Consider the following 27,196-nt stretch of genomic DNA (forward strand, 5'->3'; position numbering starts at 1 on the left):
TCTATAAAATTTAAGAGAGACTATTACATTTAAAGAAAACAATGAATTATTAGTGTAAAAGCTAAGTATTGCTGTAACTGTGGTGTATAACTCCAAATATTGTTTTCTACAAAATTTGAGAAACTAATATATTTAAAAGAAGTATTAATTTATGTTTCTGGGCAAACAGTGTATAAAGATGTAATTTATCAACAAATGAAAGGGGTGGGGTCAAAGCTGTAAAGAAACAGTTTTTGTATGTTATTGAAGTTAAGCTAGTTTAAATCCCAATTAGTGTTATAACTTTAGGATGTTAAGTGCAACCTCCATGGTAACCACAAAGAAAATAGCTATAGAATATAAATAAAAGGAAATGAGAAAGGAATTTAAACATTTTGTTACAATCAACTAAACACAAAGGAAGATACGAATGCAGGAAATGAGGGAGAAAAGACTACTAGGGACACACAAAGACAGCAAAATCACAGAAGTCCCTCCTTATCAGCAATTACTTTAAACGTAAATGGATTTAACTGTCCAACCAAATGACAGAGATTGGCAGAGCAAATAAAAGCACAACCAAATACACAAACAGGTTGAAAGTGAAAGGATGGAAAAAAACATTCCATGCAAAGAGCAACCAAAAAGGATCAGGGGTGGCTATACTAATATCAGACAAAATAGACTTTAAATAAAAACGGACATTATAATAAAAATATTATATATTAATAAATGGTTCAATAAGGCAAAAAGATACAACAATAAACATTTAGGTACTTAGTAACAGACCATCAAAATATATAAAGCAAAAACTGACACAACTGAAGGGAGAAACACAGTTCTACAGTAATAGTTGGAGATGTCAATACCTCACTCACATAATCAACAGAAGAACCAGACAGAATATAAAGATATAGAGAATTTAACATAGTAAACCAACTAGACCAAACAGACATATACAAAACACTCTACTCAGCAACAGAACACACATTTTTCTGAAGTGCACATGGGATATTTTTCAGGACAGACCATATGTTAGGCCACAAATTAATCTCAATATAATAAAAAATATGGATATCATACAAAGTATCTTTGGCCACAATAAGATGAAATTAAAAATCAATAACAAAAGGACAACTGGAAAATTTTTTAAATTTTGGGAATTAACCAACTGATCAAAGAAGAAATCACAAGGGAAATTATAAAATACTTAGAGAGCGAAAACACAACATATCAAAACTTAGAGCACACAGCGAAAGCAGTACTAAGGGGAAAATTTAGAAACACCTGCATTAAAAAAAAAAAGAAAGAAAAATCTTAAATCAACAACATAACTTGACAATTTAAGGAACTAGAAAAGAAGAACAAACTAAACTCAAACCTAGCAGAAGAAAGGAAATAATAATGAGGGCAGAAACAAATTAGAGAGCAGAAAAATAATAGAGAAAATCAATGAATCCAACAGTTGGTTCTTCAAAAAGATTTTAATAAGTCCTTTAGCTAGAAGGACTAAGAAGAAAAAGAGAGAAGATGCAAATTGACACAAATTATAAAAATCAGAAATGAAAGTGGAGACATTACCATCAATTCTACAGAAATAAGAAGCATTATAAGAGAGTACTATGAACAACTGTACACCAACAAGTCAGATAACCTAGATTTAACAGACAAATTACTAGAAACATAAAACAGACCAAGACTAAATCAGAAATAAATAGAAAATTTGAATAGATATATAGCTAGTAAGTAGATTGGATCAGTAATTAAATGTCTCTCAATAAAGAAAAACCCTGGACCTGATGGCTTCACCGGTGAATTATATCAAACATTTAAAGAACTAATACCAATACTTCAAACTTTCCCAAAAGATTGAAAGAGTAAACACTTCCTAACTCATTCTATGAGGACAGCATTGTGCTGATACCAAAGCCAAAGACATTACAAGAAAACTATGTATCAATATCCTTTATGAATACTGATGCAAAAAATCCTCAACAAATGAATGCAAGGATGGTTAAACACATGAAAGCTGATCAATGTAATATCCTACTTGAACAGAATAAAAGGGAAAAAAATCCACATGATCATCACAATTGATGCAGAAAAAGCATTTAACAAAATTCAACATCTTTTCATGATAAAAATACCTAACAAGAACTAGAAGGAAACTACCTCAACATATTTGACAACAGTGCCAAGACCATTCAGTGGAAGAAAGGAAAGTCTTTTCAACAAATGGTACTGGGAAACTGGATGTGCACAGGCAAAAGAATGAAGTTGGACCCTTATCTAACACCACAGGCAATAATTAACTCAAAATGTATCAAGGACCCTAAGCAGACCTAAAACGATAAAAGTCCTAGAAGAAAACAGGACAAAAAATATCATATGTCAATGTCAATGTCATTTCATGACATTGGATTTGGCACTGTTTTATTGGCTATGACACCAAAGGCACAGGTAACAAAAGAAAAAATAATGGTGCACTACTAATCACTTCTTCCCAGCTCCACATGCAGTGACGTTATATTGACTGAAAACTGCCACGGTGGGAGTATGTTAAGCTATAAAGCATTTCCTCTCTCCAATCCCCCCGCCATCCCCCACCAAAAGCTGATTGTTAAATTTTACCAGCCTGTCACTGAATATCTGTGATAGTTAAGTCTTGTTATTCTGAAATAAGTAACAAAGAAGGTAACAAAATAATGTCCTACTTGCTTACAGGCAAAGTGTGTTAGCACTTGGCATTTAACAAAGATTTAACTATCTGTTGCAACAACCATTTTGCAATAATAATAATAAAATTCATAAATATATTAGGTTTTGGAATTCAAGAAGTTAAAATTGGCATTATGGATTACTGCAACATATTTACTGTATTCATAAACAGTGGGAAAGAGATATGTATTTTAGAAAACTGCTAAATTGCAATTGTTAAAAAAGAGAAGGACATAAAAAATGGAGTTTGGTCCTACAGTCATTATTACATGAAAATGTCACTAAATTAATCTTTAATACATGAAAATATTGCTGAATTAGCTCCTCTCTGAAACTTCCCAAAGTTGTTTTCCAACTATTATCTGTTAGATAAACAAAATTTCAATGTGATGTATACTCATCTATACCACTTATTTACAAATGGCCATCTATTTTTTTATAGAGGTTCCAAAAACACATAGAAAAATAAATTTTTAAAATGAGCTTTAAAATACACTGAGGAAATGGTAAGGATAATGAACTAGTTCTTTTTTCTTTTTGCGGTACGCGGGCCTCTCACTGTTGTGGCCTTTCCCGTTGCAGAGCACAGGCTCCGGACGTGCAGGCTCAGCGGCCATGGCTCACGGGCCCAGCCGCTCCGTGGCATGTGGGATCTTCCCGGACCGGGGCACGAACCCATGTCCCCTGCATCAGCAGGTGGACTCTCAACCACTGCGCCACCAGGGAAGCCCTGAACTAGTTCTTTGACTCATACAAGTACCTATGCAAGAATGTGTTCCACCTAAAAGTCATACAAATACTGAGGTTGCACATCATACACATCATGTTGGTACAAAAACAAAATGTCACCTAATTATGAAGTAGATGTCAATTTATGTCATTAACTTTTATCTACAAAGTAACATTAGGAAATAAAATATATCTTACTGTTCATAGTATGTATTTAACGTACCATTAAAAATAATTATCATTTAGGAAAAGGCTACTATGGCAGTAGCTATTCTGAATTTAGGAATAGGTAATGAGAAAGAAAAGTGCAGGTAATCTACTGACATAACCACTCACCATCTTTGCAGATAATTTAAAAACTATGCTTCCTAGAACATTCTGCATCACTCAGCATTTACATAATTATCAAAGCCTCCATATCTAGGGCATAACAATTTCTCATCTAAGTCACACAATATATTAAAAAGTTGTTCTGCTTCTGACTTTAAGTAGCATTTAAAAAATAAATGCATTCTCATCACACTAAAGACAATATAAACCACACCTTTATTAAGTAATAGGGATAACAACTGTCCATCTCAAATTTTTTAAAAAGATCAATGAGATTAAAAAGGTGTTAAAAAAAAAAGTAGTTAAAAGAATGTCTCATAAGGCTTCTACCTACCATGTGATCAATACTAAATCTGCATTCCAGAAAAAACAAAAACAATTTTAAGAGCTAGAAGGATTCTTAAAAGTTAGTGAATTATGCTGCCTCCCATTTCCACTGCCTCTTCTCAACTATATCAGAACAATGTGCTCTGACTTTAGTTCACTGCAGTTTTCACTGTATTAATTCTGTATCTTAAGATCACAGTAATATTAACAGTAACAGGCATACAGGAAGCAGATTCAAAGTTTACCATATCTATGATTGGAATAACTAGCAAACAAACTGTAGAAAATGGCAATTACATTTTTGCCAAGATATTACAATCAACCAATCCAGCACTGCCAGGTGAATTATTTATGCTGTTGGAAAAATAAGGTACCCTGATAAATTACTTCTGGCCAGTAGGGAGAATTACCAATAAAGTAAAGTAACAGGTGTTCTACAGGCCTGAAGTGGTTACATCTCTCCCAGAATACAAGACTTGCACTCACTCTTAGAACTTTTTTACAAGAGAAGATCTAGTACAAAATGAAATGAATAATTTTAAGTTCTGTTAAGACTACCCTAAAAGCAACTGCCAGAAGCCATTAAAAGTTAACCGTAAAAATAGTCTGTAAACAGTTGTCAAACTTGAAACACATCTCTAGCTAATTCTAATTATTAATTGACTATACTTCTTTCTGGGGTTAAGGAGTGATGTGAATTTCATCAGACCTCCATAGTAACCATGAAGGACATGTATAAATTAGAGAAAGATAAATTTAAAGTAGACTAGTGGCGCTGCCCTTATTTCTACCCTAAAGAAGACAGGTTATATATTAAATTAATAAGCAGAAAAGATATTGAGTGTAAATAACAACTGTAAAGTGAATATTAAGTGTAAGAGTGACTCAACAAGAATAACTACAAAAGAATATGCTGCCCAAATAACTTGACATCAATAACCACTAATGGATCCACTAAGCACGTGGCTAGTTAACGAAGAAGAAATTAAAGAGTCATGTTTTATAATCAGTACTAGAATATTCTGAACTTTTGGATCATCTACAAGTATACTGGGATTAGAAAAGAATCACTATTTATTATAAACTATAAAAAAGTATAATGGAAAAAAATTTAACTAGAAAAAGCAACAACAAATTCAAAAGCACTTAAATGTTTTTATACTGACACCTCTAAAAGAAAAAATTTCAGACTTTTACATACCAATATACCTGACTAGGTTTGAGTAGAATATAGTCACTGCAAACAGACTGACTGGAACCACCTTTGGGAAGGGGACTATACCGAAGGGAGAATATTAAGGAGTATTTGGCAGAACAGCTTTGCATTTTAATATTATAGACTCTAAATAGGTCTAAGTTGCTTAAGACATACAAGTCTTTTCTAGCTAGATAAATACTTTTGGAACCATGATTAATAAGATCTTGAAGTCTTTTGAGATAGTGGTAACAAAAAGAACAAATATTCTTTGTCTTTCTTCTAAAAAGGTTAAATAGATATTATGAAAGAACAAACAGATGCACAGGTGAACTCTGAATTTAAGGAAAGCGAAACTACTATTAGCATAAATATATTAAAATCTATATAGATGAAGGGAGTCAGGGAACAGAAGTGGTTTCCTTACAGTACCAAGCTAAGAGTTAAAAGAGAAAGGAAAAGAAGAAAGATGGTTAATGAGAATGGATATTCTTCACATGAGTAAAAAATTTCCAAAATAAAATAATTAAGATATGAATAACAGAAGGAACAGGAAAAGTACACATACACTTCCCAAGAAGAAAAATGTTATTAAAGCGTAAGAGGAATTTTGGTATAGAAATTAATTAAGCTTGTGGGTTCTACAGCTTAGAATAGCTGGGTCCCATCTACTCTCCACCACTCATTACCCATCTGACTTGAGAATTAAATAAGGCAATACATACAGAGAACTCAAATAGTGTCTGACAAAAGAGTAGATCTTCAATACATACTAGTAGCAGTGGTGATTTTGGTCACAAGGTGATGCCACTAGCCCATAATAGTACAGTTGCTATGAAAGCCTGAGAGGTCAGTATTTACTTTTTTGAGTATGGGAGGGGGAGGAGTTTGAATGATAAATAAAGGTACTCAGGACCTCAAAGAGCTTATGAATAGATGCCGTGAAGCTTAAGTTAACTGATTCTAAAGACAGTGAAAACATAATCTCCAATGCTTTTCCTTCTTCTGAAAGAAATTCTAGGATATATTACAGAGAAAAAAAGTGGGGGAGGGGACACCACAGTTACTAAATAACTAAAACTTCTGAAGATATATTCCAAGTTATTTTGGGAAATATAGAGCAAATTACTGGACTGTTTGCCAGAAGAATTTAAAATAGACCAAGCCAAAAATGGGTATAAGTACATTTCTGTTTCACTAATAACAACTAATAATTTGGGAGAGCAAAGTTAAAAATGTACTTTCAAACTACTATGTAACTTTATTATAGATGCTACCTTACAAGTAGATAATTACATGTTTACAAAAAGTATTATCTAAGATGTAGTAATAGGTGGTAACTAGACAAATTACTTTAGTAACTTTCTGAAATACCTTTGAATCAAGGAAAAAACATTTCATTTTTGAAATAAAAACTCCATATTCAAGTTAAATTACTTGATAACCAAAATCAATAATTGGTATCTCAAATAGTTGCCTTGTATTATGAACTTTAGTTTTCTGGATGACATAAAAACTAATATCCTTTATAAAGGACACCAGTGCATTCTATGAAATATGAAACTATATTGTTATCAAATAACACATTTTTACTAATTATCTAGTAATAAAAATTTGTGTTCAAAGCTGGATTCTGAGATGAATAAGATTTTAGAAAAAAATTTTAAAAGTAACAGAAGGAACACAGGTAGTGTTTCTTCTCAAATAATAACAGTTCAGCTACCACAAAAGGAAGGGAGGGAGCCAATAGTTTAAAAATATGTCTATGTCATGAAAGAAAGACTGAGGAACTGCTCCAGATTAAAGGAGCATAAAGACACATGACAGCTAAACGCTACATGATCTTGTACTGAGAGAACAAAAATGTTGTAAGAACATTATTAGAACAGTTGGTGAAACTGGAATATGGACTAAAGTACTACATTTATGTTAAATTTCCTAAATAGGATAATTATACTGTGACTACATAATCAAAACTGAAGGCACAGCAAAGATTTAGAAAGTAATGAAGAGTACAGTGTGGGACTTCCCTGGTAGTCCAGTGGGTAAGACCCTGTGCTCCCAATGCAGGGGGCCCGGGTTCGATCCCTAGTTGGGGAACTAGATCCCACATGCATGCTGCAACTAAGAGTTCACATTCCGCAACTAAGAAGTCTGCATGCTGCAAGTAAGAGTCCACATGCCACAATGAAGGTCCCACGTACCGCAACTAAGACCCGGTGCAGACAAAATAAATAAATAATAAAATAAATATTAAAAAACGAAGAATACAATACAATGTAAGGTTTTATGACTTCAAATTTGAAAATCTAAGTGAAATAGCAATTCCCTAGAAAAATTATAACTTACCAAAACTGACTGAAAATAGAAAACCATTAGAAACCTGTAACCATTAAAGAAACTGGATCAGTAGAAAATGATAGTGAAAGGCGACAAGATGAGGGAACAGGAGATGAGATACAAAACAGAGGAGGGAACTGTCACAATTAGGATACTGCTCTAACTCCTGGTGGCAAATTCTTAGGCACAGGCAATACGCCCCTGCTTCTTTACTTGGCTCTTTCCCAAGTCCCCACAGGCTGTCAGAACTCTGAATTGCTAGAATAAAACTAAATAAGCTTAAACAATTCTCTTTACCCTCAACTGGGTCTGCATAATTTGGAGAGGGGCCCGTACAATTCTGATGGAACCAATCTCAGTGATCTAAGAATTTAACAGCCATGAACCTTTACTAACTGACCTACACAGCAATATCTATGTAACAAAAAAAACATTTAGAAACACAAGAATATCCAAAAACATAATGATAGTTGTAGATCTTCAGCCTTTAAATTGAAGCAAACACACACACAAAAAGGATACATAAGATTTGAATAATTTAGTAAATAAGGTTAAACTTTATAAATTCAAACCTTTATATTACAGTGAATTGAAGTCTTTTAAAAGGTTATGGATGTTGGAACAAGGAAGGATCTCAAATCAATAATTGAAGTTCCTACCTCAAGAAACTAGAAAAAGGAGAGCAAAATAAACCCAAAGCAAGATGAAGGAAGAAAATATCAAATAATAGAAATGAACAGAAATAGAAATTGAAAATAGATGGGGGGAAACTCAATGAAACAAAAAGCTGGTCTAAAAAAAGCAATAAAATTGATAAATCTCTAGTAAGATTGACAAATTAAAAATGAATACACAAATCACCAATTTTAGGAATGAGACGGGATATTGCTAAAGATCCTTGTAGCCTTTAAAACAGTACTTGAGATACTAAAAACAACTTTACACTCAAATTAGACAGCTTAGAAGAAACGGACCAATTCTTTGAAAGTCAATTATCGAAACTCAACCAAGATAAAATAGATAAACCTAAATAGTTCTGTAACCATTAAAGACGCTGATTTTGTAATTTAAAAGCTCTCAAAAAGAGATCACTCTTGGGAATTCCCTGGCAGTCCAGCAGTTAAGACTCCACACTTTCACTGCCAAGGGCCTGGGGTTTGATCCCTGGTCAGGGAACTAAGACTCCACAAGCTGCAGGGTGTGGCCAAAAAAGAAAAAGAAAAAAAAAAAAGAGAGAGAGAGAGAGAGAGAGAGAGAGAGAGAGAGAGAGAGAGATGAATCTCTCTATACTGAGATGGTTTCTCTGGAGAATTCTACCAAATATTATCAGAGGAACTAACATCAATTTTACACAAACTCTTTCAGAAAACAGAAGAGGAGGGAATACTACCCAATTCATGTTATGAGGCCACCAATATCTTGATACCAACACCATACAAAGACAGTACCAAAAAAAGAGAAAACTACAGACCAGTATCTCTCAAGAATTTAAGCACAAAACTTCTCCAAAAATAGCAGCATATCAAACCCAACAATATACAAAAAGATTACACACCATGACCAAGTGGGACTTATTCCAGGAATACAAGGCTGGGTCAACATTAAAAAAATCAATCAGTGTAATCTATATCAACAAGCTAAAGATGTGATCATATCAACTGACACAGAAAAAACCTTTGACAAATTCCAACATCCATTCATAATAAAAAATTATCAGCAACTCAATAAAAATCATCTATAGGGACTTCCCTGGTAGCACAGTGGTTAAGAATCCACCTGCCAATGCAGGGGATACGGGTTCAATCCCTGGTACGAAAAGATCCCACATGCCGTGAAGCAACTAAGCCTGTGTGCTACAACTACTGAGCCTGCGCTCCAGAGCCCACGAGCCACAATTACTGAAGCCCGTGCACCTACTGAAGCCCGTGCACCTAGAGCCCATGGTCTGCAACAAGAGAAGCCACCGCAATGAAAAGCCTACACACTGCAATGAAGAGTAGCCCCCGCTTGCCGCAACTAGAGAAAGCCTGCGCATAACGAAGACCCAACGCAGCCAAAAAACAAAAAAAAGATCATCTATAAAAAACTCTATAGCTAACATCATACTCAAGGGTGAAAGACTGAATATGTTTCCGTTAAAATCTGAATGAGGCAAGGATGTCCACTATGACCATTCTTATTAAACACAGAACTTAAAGTTCTAGCCACTGCAATAAGGAAAAAAAAGAAATAAAAGGTATACAGATTGAAAAGGAAGAAATAAAGCTGTTCATATTTGTAGATGACATGATTGTCTACATTAAAAAATCCCAGGGAATCTACCACAAAACCTCACAGTTCAGCAAGGTAACAGGATGCAAGATCAACACACGAAAATTAATTGAATTTCTATACATATACAATGAGCATGCACTAACCAAAATTATAAACACAATACTATCTACAATTGCTCCAAGAAAAATTAAACACTTAGGTATACGCTTAATAAAACATATCTTTAGGATCTATACATTGAAAATTATAAAATGCTAATGAAAGAATTCAAAGACCTAAACTGGAGACGTACCACATTCATGGACTGGAAGATTCGACACAGTAAATATGTCAATTCTCCCCAATTGACCAACAGGTTTAATACAATTCTTGTCAAAATCCAGTAAAGATTTTTGTAGACATAGACAAGATCATTCTAAAATTTATATGGAAAGGCACAAACCCTAGAATAGCTGAAATAATATTGAAAAAGAAGAATAAAATGGGAGAAATCACTTTACCCACTATTTGGACTTACAATACAGCTACAGTAAAACAGTATGTGATACCTATTGCGGGATAGACAGAGCAATGGAACAAAATGGAGAACCTACATAAAAATGCTTAACTGATTTTTTAAGAGTACAAAAGTAATTTAATGAAATGACAACTTTTTCAACAAGTGGTTCTGGAAAAAATTGGACATTTGTAGGCAAAAGAACTGAACCTTGACCTAAGTATCACACCTTATATAAAAATTATTTAAAATGGACCACAGACTTAAATATAAAACTATAAAACTTAAAATAGGATAAATCTTCAGGACGCAGGATTAGGGAAAGTGTTCACGAACTTGACACCTAAAATGTGATCCATGAAAGGAAAAACTGATAAAGTGAACTTCATCAATTTAAAATTCTGCTCTGCAAAATATCCCGTGAAGGTTAAAAAGACAATCTGTAGACTGGGAGAAAATATTTAGAAACCATATATCCTGAAAAGGACTAGTATCTAAAAATTAAAAAAAAACCTTCAAAACTCAACAGCAAAAAAAACTAACAATCTAATGAGAAAACAGGAAAAGAACACGAACAGATATTTCACCAAAGAAGATACAAATAAGCACATAAAAAGATATTCAACCTTAGCCATTAGGGAAATGGAAATTAAAACTACAACGAGCTACCACTACACACCTATCAACACGACTAAAATAAAAAATACTGATTACACAAATGCAGGCAAGAATCCCTAGAAACTGGATTGCTCATACACTGCTGGTGGAAATTTAACATGGTACAGCCACCCAGGAAGAAAGTCTAGCAGTTTCTTATGAAACTCAGCATAAAACTACCATACAACCCATCAACTGTACTCTTGGTCATCTATCCCAGAGAAAAGTCAGCACCCAGATCTAGGACTTCCAAGTCTCCAGAACTGTGAGAAAATAAATTTCTGCTGTTTAAATCAGCCAGTCTGTTGTGTTTTGTTATGGCAGCCTGAGCAGACTGATACAAGAAGTCTAAATCATACCATCACAGTGTACACCTTAAACTTAAAAACAAAGAAGCCTAGTACACAGAAGGCTCTCAAACACCTGCTGATTAATTAAAAGAATAATATCAATCAACTAAAAGCATGCTACATTCAGATTATAATTTAGTAAGGAAATATTTAGAAAACTATTAAGTAAGGCCAATAATTTGAGATCAAAGATTTTGGGCTTTAGCTATTAGGGAGGCTATTATCCATTATAATAGTTTAGTGGCAATGGGAATGTAATGGAAAGGTTGTGAAATATATCACAATCAGATATAAAAGGGAAAGATGAAGCCAAGATAATCATGATGAACCTGATAGACTAGATCAACCAGTATAAATCAATAGCTAAAGAGTGAAATGTTAGTTCAAAACAACTGAATAATAAGTATTAAGCTGACATTTTCTAAAAAGAGGAAATAATAGCAACCAGGAAGGTAATATGGGTTACATTCTAAATCTTAATTTTCAGGAAACCGCTCACACACACACAAACACAGGAAACCGCTAACATCCCCCCCGCCACACACAGAGCTATTTTTTGCTCCAAAAGAAAGAGAATAGAAATGCAGCAGGCAGGTTTTTTTCCCCTTCAAGGAATATTAGTAGTATTAAAGAATGAACTATTTTAAAATTGCTGGGAGAAAGTCACAAAATTCATGGTTGTACAGAAAAGTAATTAATAGTATAATTTATTATCTTTTCAATGGATTGACCCTAAAATGAACAGGTTATTCTAAACTAGATGAATGTTATTATTATTAGCATTTCTTTCAATTACAGTCCTTCACAGCAAAACTGGTTTGCCCAAGGTGCTTCCTCTAACTCAATTTTCCTATTTGTCCATCTGTGAGTTACCTGTGACAATAAAAGGGAAATTGTTTCTGCCATTATTATTTCCTCAGGACTAGCAAGCTGTATGTACACATTCTCTATTCCACATACAACTTGTAGTATACTATCTTTATCGTATTTAATTAATGTAAAAGAGGGGATAGCATTTCTCTAAGTTCAATGCATGCTTTTAGTGAATGATGAGTAACTCAGTAAGGCAACATCATGGAAGTGTTGTCTTTGGGAAACAGGTAGATAGATTCAAGGAAGTAAGGGTCAGATTATATGAGTTTATTGTGGTGAAATTAAGGAGATGAAATTGTATCTAGGAATTTTGGGGGAACTACTAAAGGAATATGAGACCCAAGCTTTAGAAAGTTCAGTATTGTAAGCAATATAAAAGTTAGAGAGAGGTGAAAACTGGGCCTTGAAAAAATATTAGAAACCTTATCTGCAATAATACAGACAAGACTGAAGAGGGGTAGAGATGAAAAGGATGAAACAGAATCAAGAATAAAGAAGACCTGATTGAATAAATGGAGGAATCACTCATACCTAGGTTTATGACTATTTTTTTCTATCTATCTATCTATCTATCTATCTAGTTATGACTGCGTTGGGTCTTCGTTGCTGTGCGCAGGCTATCTCTAGTTGTGGTGAGCGGGGGCTAGTCTTTGTTTCGGTGCGCAGGCTTCTCATTGCAGTGGCTTCTCTTGTTGTGGAGCATGGGCTCTAACTGCGCAGGCTTCAGTAGCTGTGGCACACGGGCTTCAGTAGTTGTGGGTCACGGGCTCCAGAGTGGAAGTTCAGTAGTTGTGGCACATGGGCTTAGTTGCTCCATGGCATGTGGGATCTTCCGAGACCAGGGCTCAAGCCCATGTCCGCTGCAGTGGCAGGCAATCGGATTCTTACCCACTGTGCTACCGGGGAAGCCCTCTGACTATTATTGATGCATACTTTGATATCATTCACCAAATCCATGAAAAGTCCAAGATCTTATACAGTGTAGCATAAGAATTTAAGTAAGAATATAGATTTATCCTACTTTAAGAATACTCAAGATTTAAAAATCTGAACATATAAACTAAAATATAAGGCCTTGTTCATTATAGAAATCTTTATTCAAATGTTACCTAGATCTTTTCAGTAAGGCCTTCCCTGGTTATTCTATGTAAAACTTTAACTAACCTCCTCACAAAAAATCCCCTACACTCCTTTTTCCCCAGCACTTAATACTTTCTAATATTATGTCTAGCATAATATTCATTTACTTATTTATTTACGGTAGTATTTCTCTGGCCCTCACCACAATGTATGTTCCCTTAGGAATGGGGATTTCTGTCTTTGTTCATTTACATATTCCCAGTGCCTAGAACAGCAAGTATCTAGCAAATAGTAGATGCTCAATAAATATTTGTTGTATGAAAGGCTCACCTTTAAATACTGAATTTTCCCTTTTAACAATGGGTATTCAACAAAGTTCCTTTAGTGTAAGGTAAGATTAAAGCTCAGCAACAGGGGCTTCCCTGGTGGCGAAGTGGTTAAGAATCCGCCTGCCAATGCAGGGGACACGGGTTCAATCCCTGGTCCGGGAAGATCCCACATGCCACGGAGCAACTAAGCCCATGTGCCACAACTACTGACCCACATGCCACAACTACTGAAACCCGTGCTCCTAGAGCCCATGCTCCACAGCAAGAGAAGCCACCGCAATGAGAAGCCTGTGCACTGCAACAAAGAGTATCCCCCACTCGCCACAACCAGAGAAAGCCCGCATGCAGCAACGAAGATCCAATGCAGCCAAAAATAAATAAATAAATATTTTTAAAAAACAACTCAGCAACATATTTTCCACTGAAATATCAATGAAAGAGTGGTTTAAATGACTGACAAGGAAAATTCAGATTGGATTTAAAAAGAAAATAATAAAATATACTAAATATAATAAAAGAATTAAAGAATAATAATAATAATAATAAAGATAATAAAATAATAAAAGAAGCCAGAAGAAATCTAGTGAAATGAGTGGCACAGATAATAGAGTAAGCATCAAACTGTACAGCAAGGGATGGGAAATAAAATAGAAATGACAGGAAATTGTAAAACTCCTCAAATGGAAAAGTTCTGGTAACAACCAGATCCAGGAAAGTAGCCTGCTGAAATGAAGACCAGAAGGTCAGGCCATGCAAAGAAAAGTAGCCAAGAATGATGATGAGGCTCAGATGTGGAAAAGTTGGCATTTAGAAGGAATTGCTAAAATCAGTAGATGAAAATAAAAGCTAAAGGATGGTGTTCTGAATGGTACAGAGTATCAGTAAAAAAATGTCTATATGTGGGTTATATAGTAACATTCTGTGAGGGGAACAAGGAACAACAAAAATGCTGACACTACCTCTACTCCCACTCCCACTTATTTCCCAACTCTGTGATATTATGGTGAACAGGAAAACCAGTATCTTTCAAGAGACAGAGCTGCTGAGTCCTAAGGGTAATGCCAGTTAACAGAATTGGTTTTTTAGTGGAGGAAGAGTACTGTAGAAGGACTGATGTTTCACAATGGAGTAATTCACAGAGGCACAGTGGGAAAGGCTAAGCAGAAAATTGTTCTGTACTTTACAAAGTTCAATCCAAGGCAGAAAGATATTTCCCTGGTCTTTTGGGGTTTCCCATGGTGGAAAGGAGGATGAATCTCATTTTTAATAAAGCTACTGCTATGTTATAATCATTTTATTTTCTTCTTTAAAAATACTCGAATTTTGCTTCAGGCTCTAATAACTGTAAAGAAACTCCATTTTAGAAATGTATCTTTTTAAACAGAATTATTATCTCATAGGCATTTTAATTTTTATAAACCACTTTTATCCACAACCTAATTACTTATTAATCCAAAACAACAATTCCTTAATCTCTTTGGCAACTTCCTAAACTTGATATCTCCTGCTTTTTCCTTTCTTCGTTTCAATTATTATACTTATTATAAACTCTAAGTTTATAATGATAGCTATAAGTTTGCTTTGACATTGAACAGTGCCTTTTTCTATTTTCCACAGAACATCTTAAGTACAGAGGTTGTGGTTGTAAGTCTTACTGTACCTTTCTATGTAGCCCACTAGATTTTTGTCATCTCTTAGCACATAATATGCTTTAAAAAGCACAATAACATTAATTAGTAAATTTACAGTATTTTATTGTCCTACAATAAAAGCTTAAGAATGGCTAATTTAGATCCCCACAGTTATTAAAAACTTTGTTTAGTAGTAAATATTTTAGCAAAAATTTAATATCATTATTGAAAGTTTATTCAGGTACTTACAAAGACTTTAAAAGTGTATTATAGTTCAGTATTTTAGATTTTCCTATCACATACAATTCAACTAAAAATGATCAAATAATTTAACATATACATATGGTAAGCTGATAAAATGTTTGCCTATAAAATAACAATGTCACACCAATAGAGAAGAGCCACTACAGAAAAATGAATGCAAAAGAGAAAGTTTCTATCATGGGGATCTGAAGCTCTACAATAAAGATTATTTATACAAATTAACAGTTAAGTTTTAGTTAGCATTTAAAAAAATGTGATCCAAGATAACACTAATTTATATTAAAGAATAAAAGGGAGAAATCAAAGCTATAAAGATTTAGAAGGAAATGGATGATACAACTCATACATATCAAGAAAAGGGGTTCTGAGAAGCTATCCTTGTCAAAGACCATTCCATACATCCCTAAGTATCTGGGAGAAAGTACTTTCATTACCTTGGGCTACAACACCAAAGCCTGGTGTTTTTTCAATTTCTCCTGAATTATCAATAAAGTATGAAAGCCAATTACATAAAGCAGTGCTTTCCAACTTATTTCTCAGGCATACTCAGAAAAATAACAATTATAAGGCAACTAGAAAAGAGAAGGAGCCTAGTGGTTAAGAGGCAAAGAGACTTGGAGGCTCCAGCCACTTTAACCTATTCATGGCACACAGCTTGGGAAACTCTAATTTAGATTAGCAACTTGGGAAATAAACTCTACCTTTGTAAGTATCACAAAAACAAGCAAGTTATAGGTAAGCATCAGAGGAAATAATTTCAGGTCACTCTGAATGAATGAATACTGAGCAAATTATACAAAATACCACCTTCTTGAAAAATCCTCATCAGCCTGCTCTTGATTTGTGCTCCCTTTCTTATCAAAAAAAAAAAAAAGAAAAAAAAAGAAAAAAGAAAAAAAGTGAAATGTAACCCTCTGGGAAGTGTAACAAGACATTTTTAGTACAAGTACTTGTAAATCTAAGACTGGAAAAATCTTCTACTAAATGCTTCGTTCACTCTTCAGAAAAGCCATCTTTCATCTTCACTACTGTAACTAGTATTTTGACTATTATAAGCCCTCTTTAAAATATTATCTAGGGCTTCCCTGGTGGCGCAGTGGTTGAGGGTCCGCCTGCCGATGCAGGGGACACGGGTTCGTGGCCCAGTCTGGGAGGATCCCACGTGCCGCGGAGTGGCTGAGCCCGTGAGCCATGGCCGCTGGGCCTGCGCGTCTGGAGCATGTGCTCCGCAGCGAGAGAGGCCACAGCAGTGAGAGGCCCGCGTACCACAAAAAAATATATATATATTATCTAGTATTTCTTTATTAGCTACACAAGTGGCTATAGGTACCTCATTACTAATTATCCATTCTTTCTTAAAGGACACAAGTTTTTTCCTGAGGTATGAGGGGTAGGTATCTCACTTCATTTCTAGAATTCATCCAAGGTAGAGGACTCTGAGATGTGACCCACAGACAAAATGGGTAGAGAACACAGTTTGTAGCACTATCTTTTACATGATTAACTATTACATAGGAACAATATTAAAGTTCAGTTTACTCATCAAGAAGGATATTAAAGAAAACTATCATTAACTTTGTAAACTTATAGATTCAACAGTCACAGTGTACACCTTTTTTATATTACTAGAACCCAGAAAAATGGATTAAAATAAAGCCAATCAATAAAAATATCTATAGAAATGGACATTAATGACCCCCAAATGCAGTGATAATGTAAAAGAATAATACTTCAATTCTGTAATTGCTTCAGAAGTATCTTAGAAGTGTATTATGCAGCAGAAGGGGCCAATTAATCTGCTTATTTCAATGTCACTGTCCCATTTGTCTTGAGACTTCACGAGACTGCTATTTTCAATTTATGGCCATGCATTATTGCCTCTGCCTTTGATCATACAATTTCCCCATAACCTAAAATGCTTTATTATAACTATTCCCTACAAGAATTAAGACAATCCTCCAATTGAAAGTAATGTTTCCTTTATGTCTACACTGAGATATATTTATCATTCCTGTTTCACAAATAACAAGCTTCCTCAAGGAGAAATGGTTAAGTGAAACAACCGTTTTGATTCCTAGGTCAGTGCTTCTATCAAAAGAACCTATTTTCTTGTTAGTCTATTATGATTCTACACCTTAGGATTAAGTTAAGGGCTCTTTTTTATGTCCCACATTAGGAAATAAGTTTGTATTATGTCCAAATCCCAGGCTTACTCTCTCTAAGCTTATGTCAAAGCCACACTCTGAGCAACCACCTAAAACATTAATCTGAGCTTATCTCTGACCAGCCTCACTCCTAGTGATGCAGATTTGGTTCCTTATTTAATTTTCCTCAAGTAAACTGTCCATGCTCATCAATAGAGCCAATAGAGTAGTCCCTTGGTATCCACAGGCGATTGGTTCCAGGATCTGCCCCCCAGCCCCCACTGATACTAAAATCTGCAGATGCTCAAGTCCTTATATAAAATGGCATAGTATTTGCATATAACCCACACATCCTCCCTCCCATATACTTTAAGTCATCTCTAAATTATTTATAATACCTAATACAAAGTAAATGCTATGTAAATAGTTGGCAGCACAAGGAGAATTCAGGTTTTGCTTCTTACAACTTTCTGTAATTTCTTTTCCAAATATTTTCCATCTGTGGTTGGTTGAATCCAGAGATGTGAAACCCATGGATACGTAGGGTCGACTGTGTTGTTTCAGATATTTTTTTTCCCTCTTTTTCACATCTAGGTCATCTTTTCCTTGTTCTTATGCTTTTTCTAGCAAGCTTTTTTTTCTCCCTTTCTCCACCTTTGACTTCTTTCTTCTCTTTTTCCATCTTTACTATTAAAAAATGTCTTAGACTGTCACTATTTTACTCAGTTTCTAAAATCTACAACTTCTTCTCCAACACTCCCCAATTATCAACAGCTCAGACAAAAAGCACTACACTCCAGGACGGGTCACCATAGGCTCTCTCTTAGAAGTCTACAAGCCATATTTTAAATAAGCATCAGTATATGTTAGCCACCATGTTATCCAAGGCCAGAACCACATTTAAATATTTAAACTTTTAGAGATGACATGTTAAATTTATCATATATACTTCTGACTTCAAATGGGGTTTCCTAGTCCTAAAACCACATTCTGGTTAATTGAGATACACAGTAGTAAATCCTAAACTCACAAAAAATTAGAGTTAGAAGGCTTTCAAGATGATTTAGGAAAACTCTCTAGTTAACTGAGACAGAAACTGGAGCAAAGACAAGTTAGGCAACTTTTAAAATTACTGAAATAATTCAATAGTAAAAAATATCCAGAAACCAAGAACCAAAATTAAAAGTAGTATAAAATGTTCATGTATAAAAGAATTATTCAACACTTAAAACACATTTTCAATAGAAATAATACTATAGATGCTGAATGAGCTCACAAACTAATCCACAGATATATAGTTAAAGGGAATAACAGTTATGTTCAAGAGTCTTGGAAATTTTGGGCACTTTTATTCTCTTTTTGCTTCTAAGTTGTATGCTCTCTGCTTAATGCAGGAATGACATTAACATTACTCAGCTTTTTAGATATGACTTGTTTTTGGCTCACAAATGAAATAAAAGAGAAAGAGCTTTCTACACTAATTAAGAGTGAGTAGACGTCTAACATTATCAAAGGTTAGATTCAAATTTTTAAATATATGAATGTAAGAAAACACTTGTCTGGGTGGAAGATAGTAGAGTTAAAACCTAGGATGGCCACCAGGTAGTCATATGATGAGACTAGATTGATAGGGGATGAAGAGAAACAATCTGAGAACACAAGAGTCTAGGATAGGGGCCAGCAAAATGTTTCTATAAGGGGCCAGATATTTACAGTCTCTGTTGCAACTACTCAACTCTGTCACTGCAGTGTGAAAGCAGCCAGAGACAAAATGTAAACAGATCAGCTTGGCTATGTTCCAATAAAACTTTACTTATGGACATAGAAATTTGAATTTCATATAATTTTCATGTTCATAAAATTATTACTCTTTGATTTTTTCCAGTCATTTAAAAATGTAAAAACCATTCTTAACTCATGGGCTGTACAAAAACACATGACAGGCCTGGATGTGGCCTGTGGACTATAGTGCCAACCTCCAGTCTAGGCAACAGTGGGGAGAAGGGGAAGATGGTGCACCTGGGTTAATAACTAGGGGGACTATTCATGAATGTTCTTGCATTAAACCTAACAGAAAAGCAGCTCCCCTCTAACACATGCACATTAACGTCAGTCCCAGCTGCAAAGAAACAGGCATATTTTGCTGTCTTTAACTTTAAAAGAGCTACAGAAACAATCATTGATCCTGGACAAAAATAATTTTCATAAATAATAGTATACTAATCATAATTTTAAACAGAAAATTCATTCTATAGAATTTTAAAATTATAGCAATAGATGCATTATTCATTACCATTTTGTCCCTGAGTCGCTCTCCACGGATAAAAAAGTCAGCACAGCCATTCTCTTCCTGGTGAGGGACTTTGAAGACAGTGACGCAGCTTAGTCCACTCCCTCCAAGTGGTAACCATCCACCACTTGAGTCATCCCGGGTCATCACCACAGCTCGCACTCGTGCATAACTATTACTAAAATAGATGCAAAGATTAGAAGTTAGCTTTTCCATAAACAAAAAACAGCCAAGGTGTCAGTCTTGCTTGAGAAGCCAAAGACCACATCAATTAACGTGTAGTAACTAAAGTGTTTACTACTTCCATGACAGTTCACAGACAGTAACCTGATTGAAAAAGATCAAAAACCACAGAGTAACTGACTTAAAGGTTAACTTATTTTGAAGACCAATCTCACAATAAAAGACTACAGATCGATTATTTCAATTCATCATTTGAGTAGTTCAAGCACATCTGATTGCCATGGAACATGTAACAAAGGATCCCAGAGACAAACACGGTCAAACTACAGTCTGCCATCACATTTATCTAATATATGTTCACCTCCTAATATAATCAGGACAAATTACTGCTGTATCTTAGCACATTTAATTGTGACATCTGTATGTTTCTAACATATTTGAAATATAAGTAAAATGCTGAAACAAACATGCTTATTAGCTCAGACACATTTTTGATTATTTCTAACACCTGGGAATCTAAATCATAAATATATATAAACATGTTTTATTTTAGTAAGTTATCAAATAAATTGGTCTTTCATGCCCTCTTTTTGGCAGACTATTCTTAAGAGAGACCATATTCTAATTCCATTTAGAATCATTTCCCAGTATTAGCCACAACTACTTTTTACATAAAATCTAAGTAATGTTTCATATACTAATGTTCTAGATAACTGACATCTCAGCATTTTAGTTGTAAAAACTTTTAATAATTATTAATGAAATCCTTTCTAAAAGTGGTATACCTTGCTGACTTCTTAGAAAATTACACTGAATACAACTTAAACATGTCTTGGTTATTACTACTATCAACTGGGGTTCAATGTAACAATTATGTGCTACTTATTGTCTCTGCACATTCTAAGTGTTAAGTTGCCAGTTGTCATTTCTGTTGTCAGAGTGCTTGTGTGAGATCTACCCCTTGCTTTTTTTCTACTTTACTCTACACATAAGGCATATTGATATTAAATATAAAGTTCAACAAATTCTGACAAATTACACATCTGTACAACCAACATGATAATCAAGATACAGAACTCCAGAAAATTCCCTGAAGCCTCCCTCCCATCAAATAGGTAACCTAGGTAACACTGCTATCCCCGGTTTCTAATATATACATTAGTTTTGCCTGTTATGGGCCTTCACATAAATGGAAGCAAATAGAATCATGACTTGTACCCTTTTTGTCTCACTTCTTTCACTCATTACGCTGTTGTATTAGTACTTCATTCTTTTTTTACCACTAAGCAGAGTCCTCTCACTGAATAAATATATCACAATTTATTTACTCTTTCTTATGTTGATGGGCATTTGAAATGTTCCTAGCTGTTGGCTATTATGAATAAAGCTGTTATAAACATTCTTGTATAAGTCTCTTGTAGACATATGTTTTCATTTCTCTTTAATAATTACCTAGGAATGGAATTGATGAGTCATGGGGTAGTAGGTTTACCTATATAAGAAACTAACAAACTGTTTTCCAAAGTGATTGGACCATTGTACATTCCCATCAACAATGTATGATAGTTTCAGTTACTCCTCATCTGTGCCAACACTTGTTGTTTTCAGTTTTTTAAACTTTACTCATTGTAGTAAGTATATAAGTGGTAACCCATTGTGATTTTTATATCCATTTTCCATGATGGATGCATGATGTTGTGCATTTTTTTCATATGCTGATTGGTCACATTTATATGCCTTCTTTTTAAGTCTTTTTTTTCTTTTTTTCTCTGCCATACCGTGTGGCACACGGGATCTTAGTTCCCCAACCAGGGATCAAACCCATGCTCCCTGCAGTGGAAGTGCAGAGTCTTAACCACCGTACCGCCAGGGAAGTCCCAGTCTTTTTTATTTTTTATTGTGCTGTCTTTTATTATTGATTTTTAGAAGTTCTTCATATAGTCTCAACACAAGTCTTCTGCCAGAGAGTTGTATACTTTTAAAGCTGCACTGTGTTGTTAAGGAGTCTAAAGTCAAACTTTATTTGGATCCTAGCTCAGCAATGTACCTACATGTCCTTGAGAAAGTTACAATACCTACCTTTAATAAACGTAAACAATACCTGACACATAAACACTATATAAGTGTTATTATAAGTTAATTATTACTACAACAAAGAATTTAAAATTGAAGTAGTTGTCATACTGGTAATTCAAAGCCAGGGAGGAGCTGGGAAAAAATAAAATTTACAAGGTCAAACAAAATCCTCTATTACTAGGGTCAAAATAATTCTTTGTATAGAAGTTCTGAAAGTCTTTAGATTTACAGATGACTATTCTGTCTAAGCTTTTTATTATTCAGTTGTTTAGAGGCTCTGATTCTTGCCTGGGGCCAATTCTTACCAATCTTCAGTTCAGAGAACTGACCAGAGGAGTTATGGGTGCATAAAAACTGGGCTGAGGTAGATATCAAATTGGAATCCTCCTTCCGGGAGGAGCTGGAACAAGTACCTCTACTATAAATAAACATGACATGCATCCCAAGAAGCTGGAGAAGATTACAGTGGAAACCATCTTGGAGGGATAGAAGTAATAGTAAATGAAGGTTATTTGGTTTATTAAGAGTTTAAGTCTAAGTATATACCAGAAACATGGCACATAACTTAGACATATTAGGCTCAGATTAAATATGTGTGAATTGAACTCATGCATGTAAAGCTCAGCACATTTGAAGTTCAGTGAAGTTACGAAGTCATTAAGGTAGAACTTCGGTCAAAACCAAAATTCAAGTTCCCCATAATTATTTAAGTGTTTATTTTACTCTAGGATCCTGACTCTTCCTTCTCACTTAATTATGTAGTAAATTAGAAAATTTAAGAATTTTATACTAGATTCTACAAGACTGGGGAGACCCAAGGAGGAAAATAACCCCATTTAGAAGCTCAGTGTATATTTTAACTTCAGAGTGCAGCAGCAGTTACCCTCTTCAGAGCATATGGACTCTTATTTTATCATCTTTGAATATTACTAATTCTCACAATTTGTATAATGCTTCTTAGGCATACTTTGTATTTTTAAAATATAAAACTGCTTAAGCAAGAGTATTAGAAAATACATGAAAACCCTAGTAATTTTAAAAGTTATTTTATGATGGTGATATTAGAATATTTTCCCTTCATTTTTCAGTTTCTCCAAAAATTATTTTATAATTAATATTTATAAATTAAAAGTAATTTAAATAAATCAAAAACACATTTTAACTATATCTTGGCTTTACTCAAAATACTGTAGAAACTTTAGAATGTTACTTTTAACAGTGCAGGAATATGTTTTAAACAAAAGTATCCCTAATGTAATTCTCCTCACCACTCCAATTTCTTTTTTTCTGTTTTATGAAAGTACCACCTAGAAGAGATGTGTTGCCCTTTTAGGAAAATTGAATAAAATAAAGATTTCCTTACTGGAAGAATAAGGTTGCCTGATTCATTGTTCACCTTAATACAACAAAAGAGGTTTTAAAGCTGGCCAATAATTTATATAAACTGTTTTTTGAATCTCGTGTTTTCAACCATACCAAATATATAACTGCTTCCCTTAACTATTCAAGTCGATCCTTTAAACTTTAAGGTATTCTAGAAGCTTATGTAAATAAATTTGTACTCCCTACACCACAGCCTTCATTAGTTTAGAATTTAACAACTCAGCTTTCAACTTTAAGCTCTAAGACTAGAATACTTAATGCAAAAATTTTCAAGTTGTTTAATGTGGGGTTTTTTTTTGAAAGACCTTCCTTCCTGCCAAGGTTAAACTTTTCACCTGTGCTTTTAATTTCATAACTTCCTTGCCTTCAAATGTCTTCTTTCCCCAAATAAAAACAGTAACTCTTGTCTAAAAACATGCAACCACTCCCAAAGACATTAGTGGCAGCTCTTATAAACTTTGTTATACTCTGCTTTGTAGCATTATTAAAATCTGTAATTATAATCCCCTACTTAGATAAAAATGACTTAAGAGCAAGGAACGAAATCATAGTCTCCTACTTAAAATAACAACAAATGTTTTTTCCTGACCATGTGGACAATAGATGCCCATTCTAGTAAATGTGGAAAATAAAGAAAAATAGTATTTGCCATCATGGATTTAAAATTTAAGAATTTGTAGGATTTTTTACTCTCTCTGGGTATCATGTTTGCAATCTATTAGTCTCTGAGACAACAGCTATGTTTATATAATGACAATGTACTCTTATTGTCAAAAACTCAGCATTTCATTCTTGGTCTTCTTTAAAATAGCTGAAAGGCACTTGTTCCCAGTAATTTATCTAAAAAGTCGAAGAGGGTGTGGAGAAAAGGGAACCCTTGTATACTGTTGGTAGGGATGTAAACTGGTGCAGCCACGATGGAAAACAGTATGGAGGTTCCTCAAAAAACTAAACATAGAACTACCATATAATCCAGCAATTCCACTCCTGGGTATATACCTGGAAAAAATGAAAACACTTATTCGAAAAGATACATGCAGCCCAATGTTCATAGAAGCACTGTTTACAATAGCCAAGACACAGAAGCAACCCAAGTGTGCCTGTCAACATATGACTGGATTAAGAAGATGTAGTATATATACAGTGTGTGTCTATATATAGAGAGAAGAAAGAACAGAGAGAAAAGGGAAGAAAAACAAAGGAAAGGTATTTTAGATGCTACTGAAACTGTGATTAAAGCACAGTTACCTACCTCCTATGAAGAAAATACATATATGGCTAAAAACTTATATTTGAACACAATTCTGGGGATTCACACTCCCCTCCAAGAGGTTCACAAACCTGAGATTAAGAACATTTAATCCCTAGGGCAAAGTTGCTCTGCAATAGGTTTTTAGGTCCTATAATTTACAGATTTATCAAGATGCTAATTCCTTACAAATGTGTTATCTGAATGCTGGTTAAGAAGTTACATCACATTCTCTTAAGTAGACCACAAAATTATACTTCCAAGTGAATGAAATATGTTAAGTAATATTCAGAAAATGAAAATGAAACCAAAATAAGAGCAATTAAAGTAGAAAGGAGAGGCAGAAGAGGAGGCCAGAATCAGAGAGTTGAAAATGCTACACTACTTGGCTTTGAAGATGGAAGAAGGGTCGTGAGACAAGAATACGGGCTTCTAGAAGCCGGAAAAGGCAGGGAAATGAATTCTTCCCTAGATTTTCCAGGAAGAATGCAGCTCTACGAATAACTTGATTTTAGCCCATTGAGATCCATTTGGACTTCTGACCTTCAGACTACAATATAATAAATTTGCATTATTTTAAGCCACTAAATTTGTAGTGATTTGTTACAGTAGCAACAGGAAACAATACAAAAGATGAGGGAAAAACCTTCTTGAGGATATGAAAGCAATCCATATACAGGAGGCAAAGATAACTATTTTCCATTTCTAACTACAACTGTACCAAAACAAAATAGCCCAAAATACCCTCAAAGAACAACAACAAAAAAGAGAAGATACTTAGAATTCCTTAAGATTTGTTCAGTACAATGAGAATTTATGATATTTTCCCATAGAGGGATATTTACAGTGACAAAACATCCTATGTTCTCTACAGTATATTTTAAGTAAACATTACCATCCAAAATGTTAAACATTATTACAGAGACTGGGTATAAAAAAAGGAAGCATTTAATAGAAGTAATTTATGATATAGCACCTCACAGTGTAAGTACTTACTTGCTTTCTAAGCTATAAAGAAGCAGATTTAGAAGACAGCCACATTAGGACTATTCACTTATCCAGTAAGCATTTATTTATATGCTTCACACATAAACAAAATTTAAAAGTTATGGTTCTTCCCTATAGAAGCTCACAAGTTAGTGGGCAAAGATATATTAACACAAATTGGGAGTATAGGAAATGACTAATATTCATATTTGATGTGGATTTTGAACAGCAGTATATCAGGTAGAAAAAGGCAAAGGACACTCCATGGAGGGAGCATGACACAAGTATGTCATGTTTAAGGACGAATATTAAGTTCAAAAGAAGATGGCAGGCATAAGCAGGAGAAGGGTAAGAAATGAAATAATACTTAACTTACTGGACCTTACTGTATCAAGCCTTGCACACCACGAACAAAGTTAGTACTCTTATTTATCACAATAAAGAGACCACAGGGTGACAAAAGCAAGGGAGTAGAATACTCTGACTTGTGTTTTAACAGAACTTTACTGCATCAACCCCAATGAGATGGGTTATTTCTTCATTTTACAGATATGGAAAGTAAGGAATTAGTTTAATTAGAAAGATAAAGGTCTTGAAATACTCCTTCTGTATTGGCAACTTTTTCTTTTGGCTGAGTTGGGTCTTCATTGCTGCACGTGGGCTTTCTCTAGTTGTGGCGAGCGAGGGCTACTCTTAGTTGCGGTGCATGGGCGTCTCATTGCAGTGGATTCTCTTGTTGCAGAGCACGGGCTCTAGGCACGCAGGCTTCAGTAGTTGCAGCACGCGGCCTCAGTAGTTGCAGCATGCAGGTTTCAGCAGTTGTGTCACTAGGCTCAGTAGTTGTGGCTCACTGGCTCTAGAGTGCAGGTTCAGTAGTTGTGGCGCACGGGCTTAGTTGCTCCGCGGCACGTGGGATCTTCCCAGACCAGGGTTCGAACCCATGTCCCCTGCATTGGCAGGCAGATTCTTAACCACTGTGCCACCAGGGAAGTCCCTGTACTGGCAACTTTTAAAACTATAACGCTTATTATTTTCCATGCAGCAATCATCAATCTAAAGCACCACATGGCAGTTAATAATACTGTGTTTAATAGCAAGTCAGATTTCCTAGATTCCAAAGGCAGTTGAATCATTTAAAAGTTAAAATCTTGAGCAAATTAAACTCTCTGTACCCTCATTTTCCTGATTTGTAAAATGGGGATAATAACTGCATCTACTGCAGGGTTTGAGAACTAAATGAGGAAATTATGCAAAGTGCTTAGCATTGTACCTGGCTCACAGTTAGGTACTCAATAAATGTTACCACTACATG

General features: G+C 34.6%; 1 protein-coding gene across 2 annotated transcripts in view; it reads right to left on the reverse strand.

Moving 5' to 3' along the window:
• SPRED1 (sprouty related EVH1 domain containing 1) overlaps positions 1-27,196 on the reverse strand; it is a 119,691-nt gene that overhangs the window by 50,648 nt on the left and 41,847 nt on the right. The window contains exon 2 of one of the 2 annotated variants that reach the window (XM_029237318.1): positions 20,010-20,184. In XM_029237318.1, coding sequence (XP_029093151.1) covers positions 20,010-20,184 — 175 coding nt within the window. Of the gene's footprint in view, positions 1-20,009; positions 20,223-27,196 lie in introns of those variants that run through there. The other variant, XM_029237317.1, reaches the window with a different exon arrangement.

Source organism: Monodon monoceros, unplaced genomic scaffold (assembly GCF_005190385.1).
Source record: "Monodon monoceros isolate NGI ecotype Baffin Bay Population unplaced genomic scaffold, NGI_Narwhal_1 Super_Scaffold_21, whole genome shotgun sequence".
NCBI classification, from domain to species: domain Eukaryota; kingdom Metazoa; phylum Chordata; class Mammalia; order Artiodactyla; family Monodontidae; genus Monodon; species Monodon monoceros.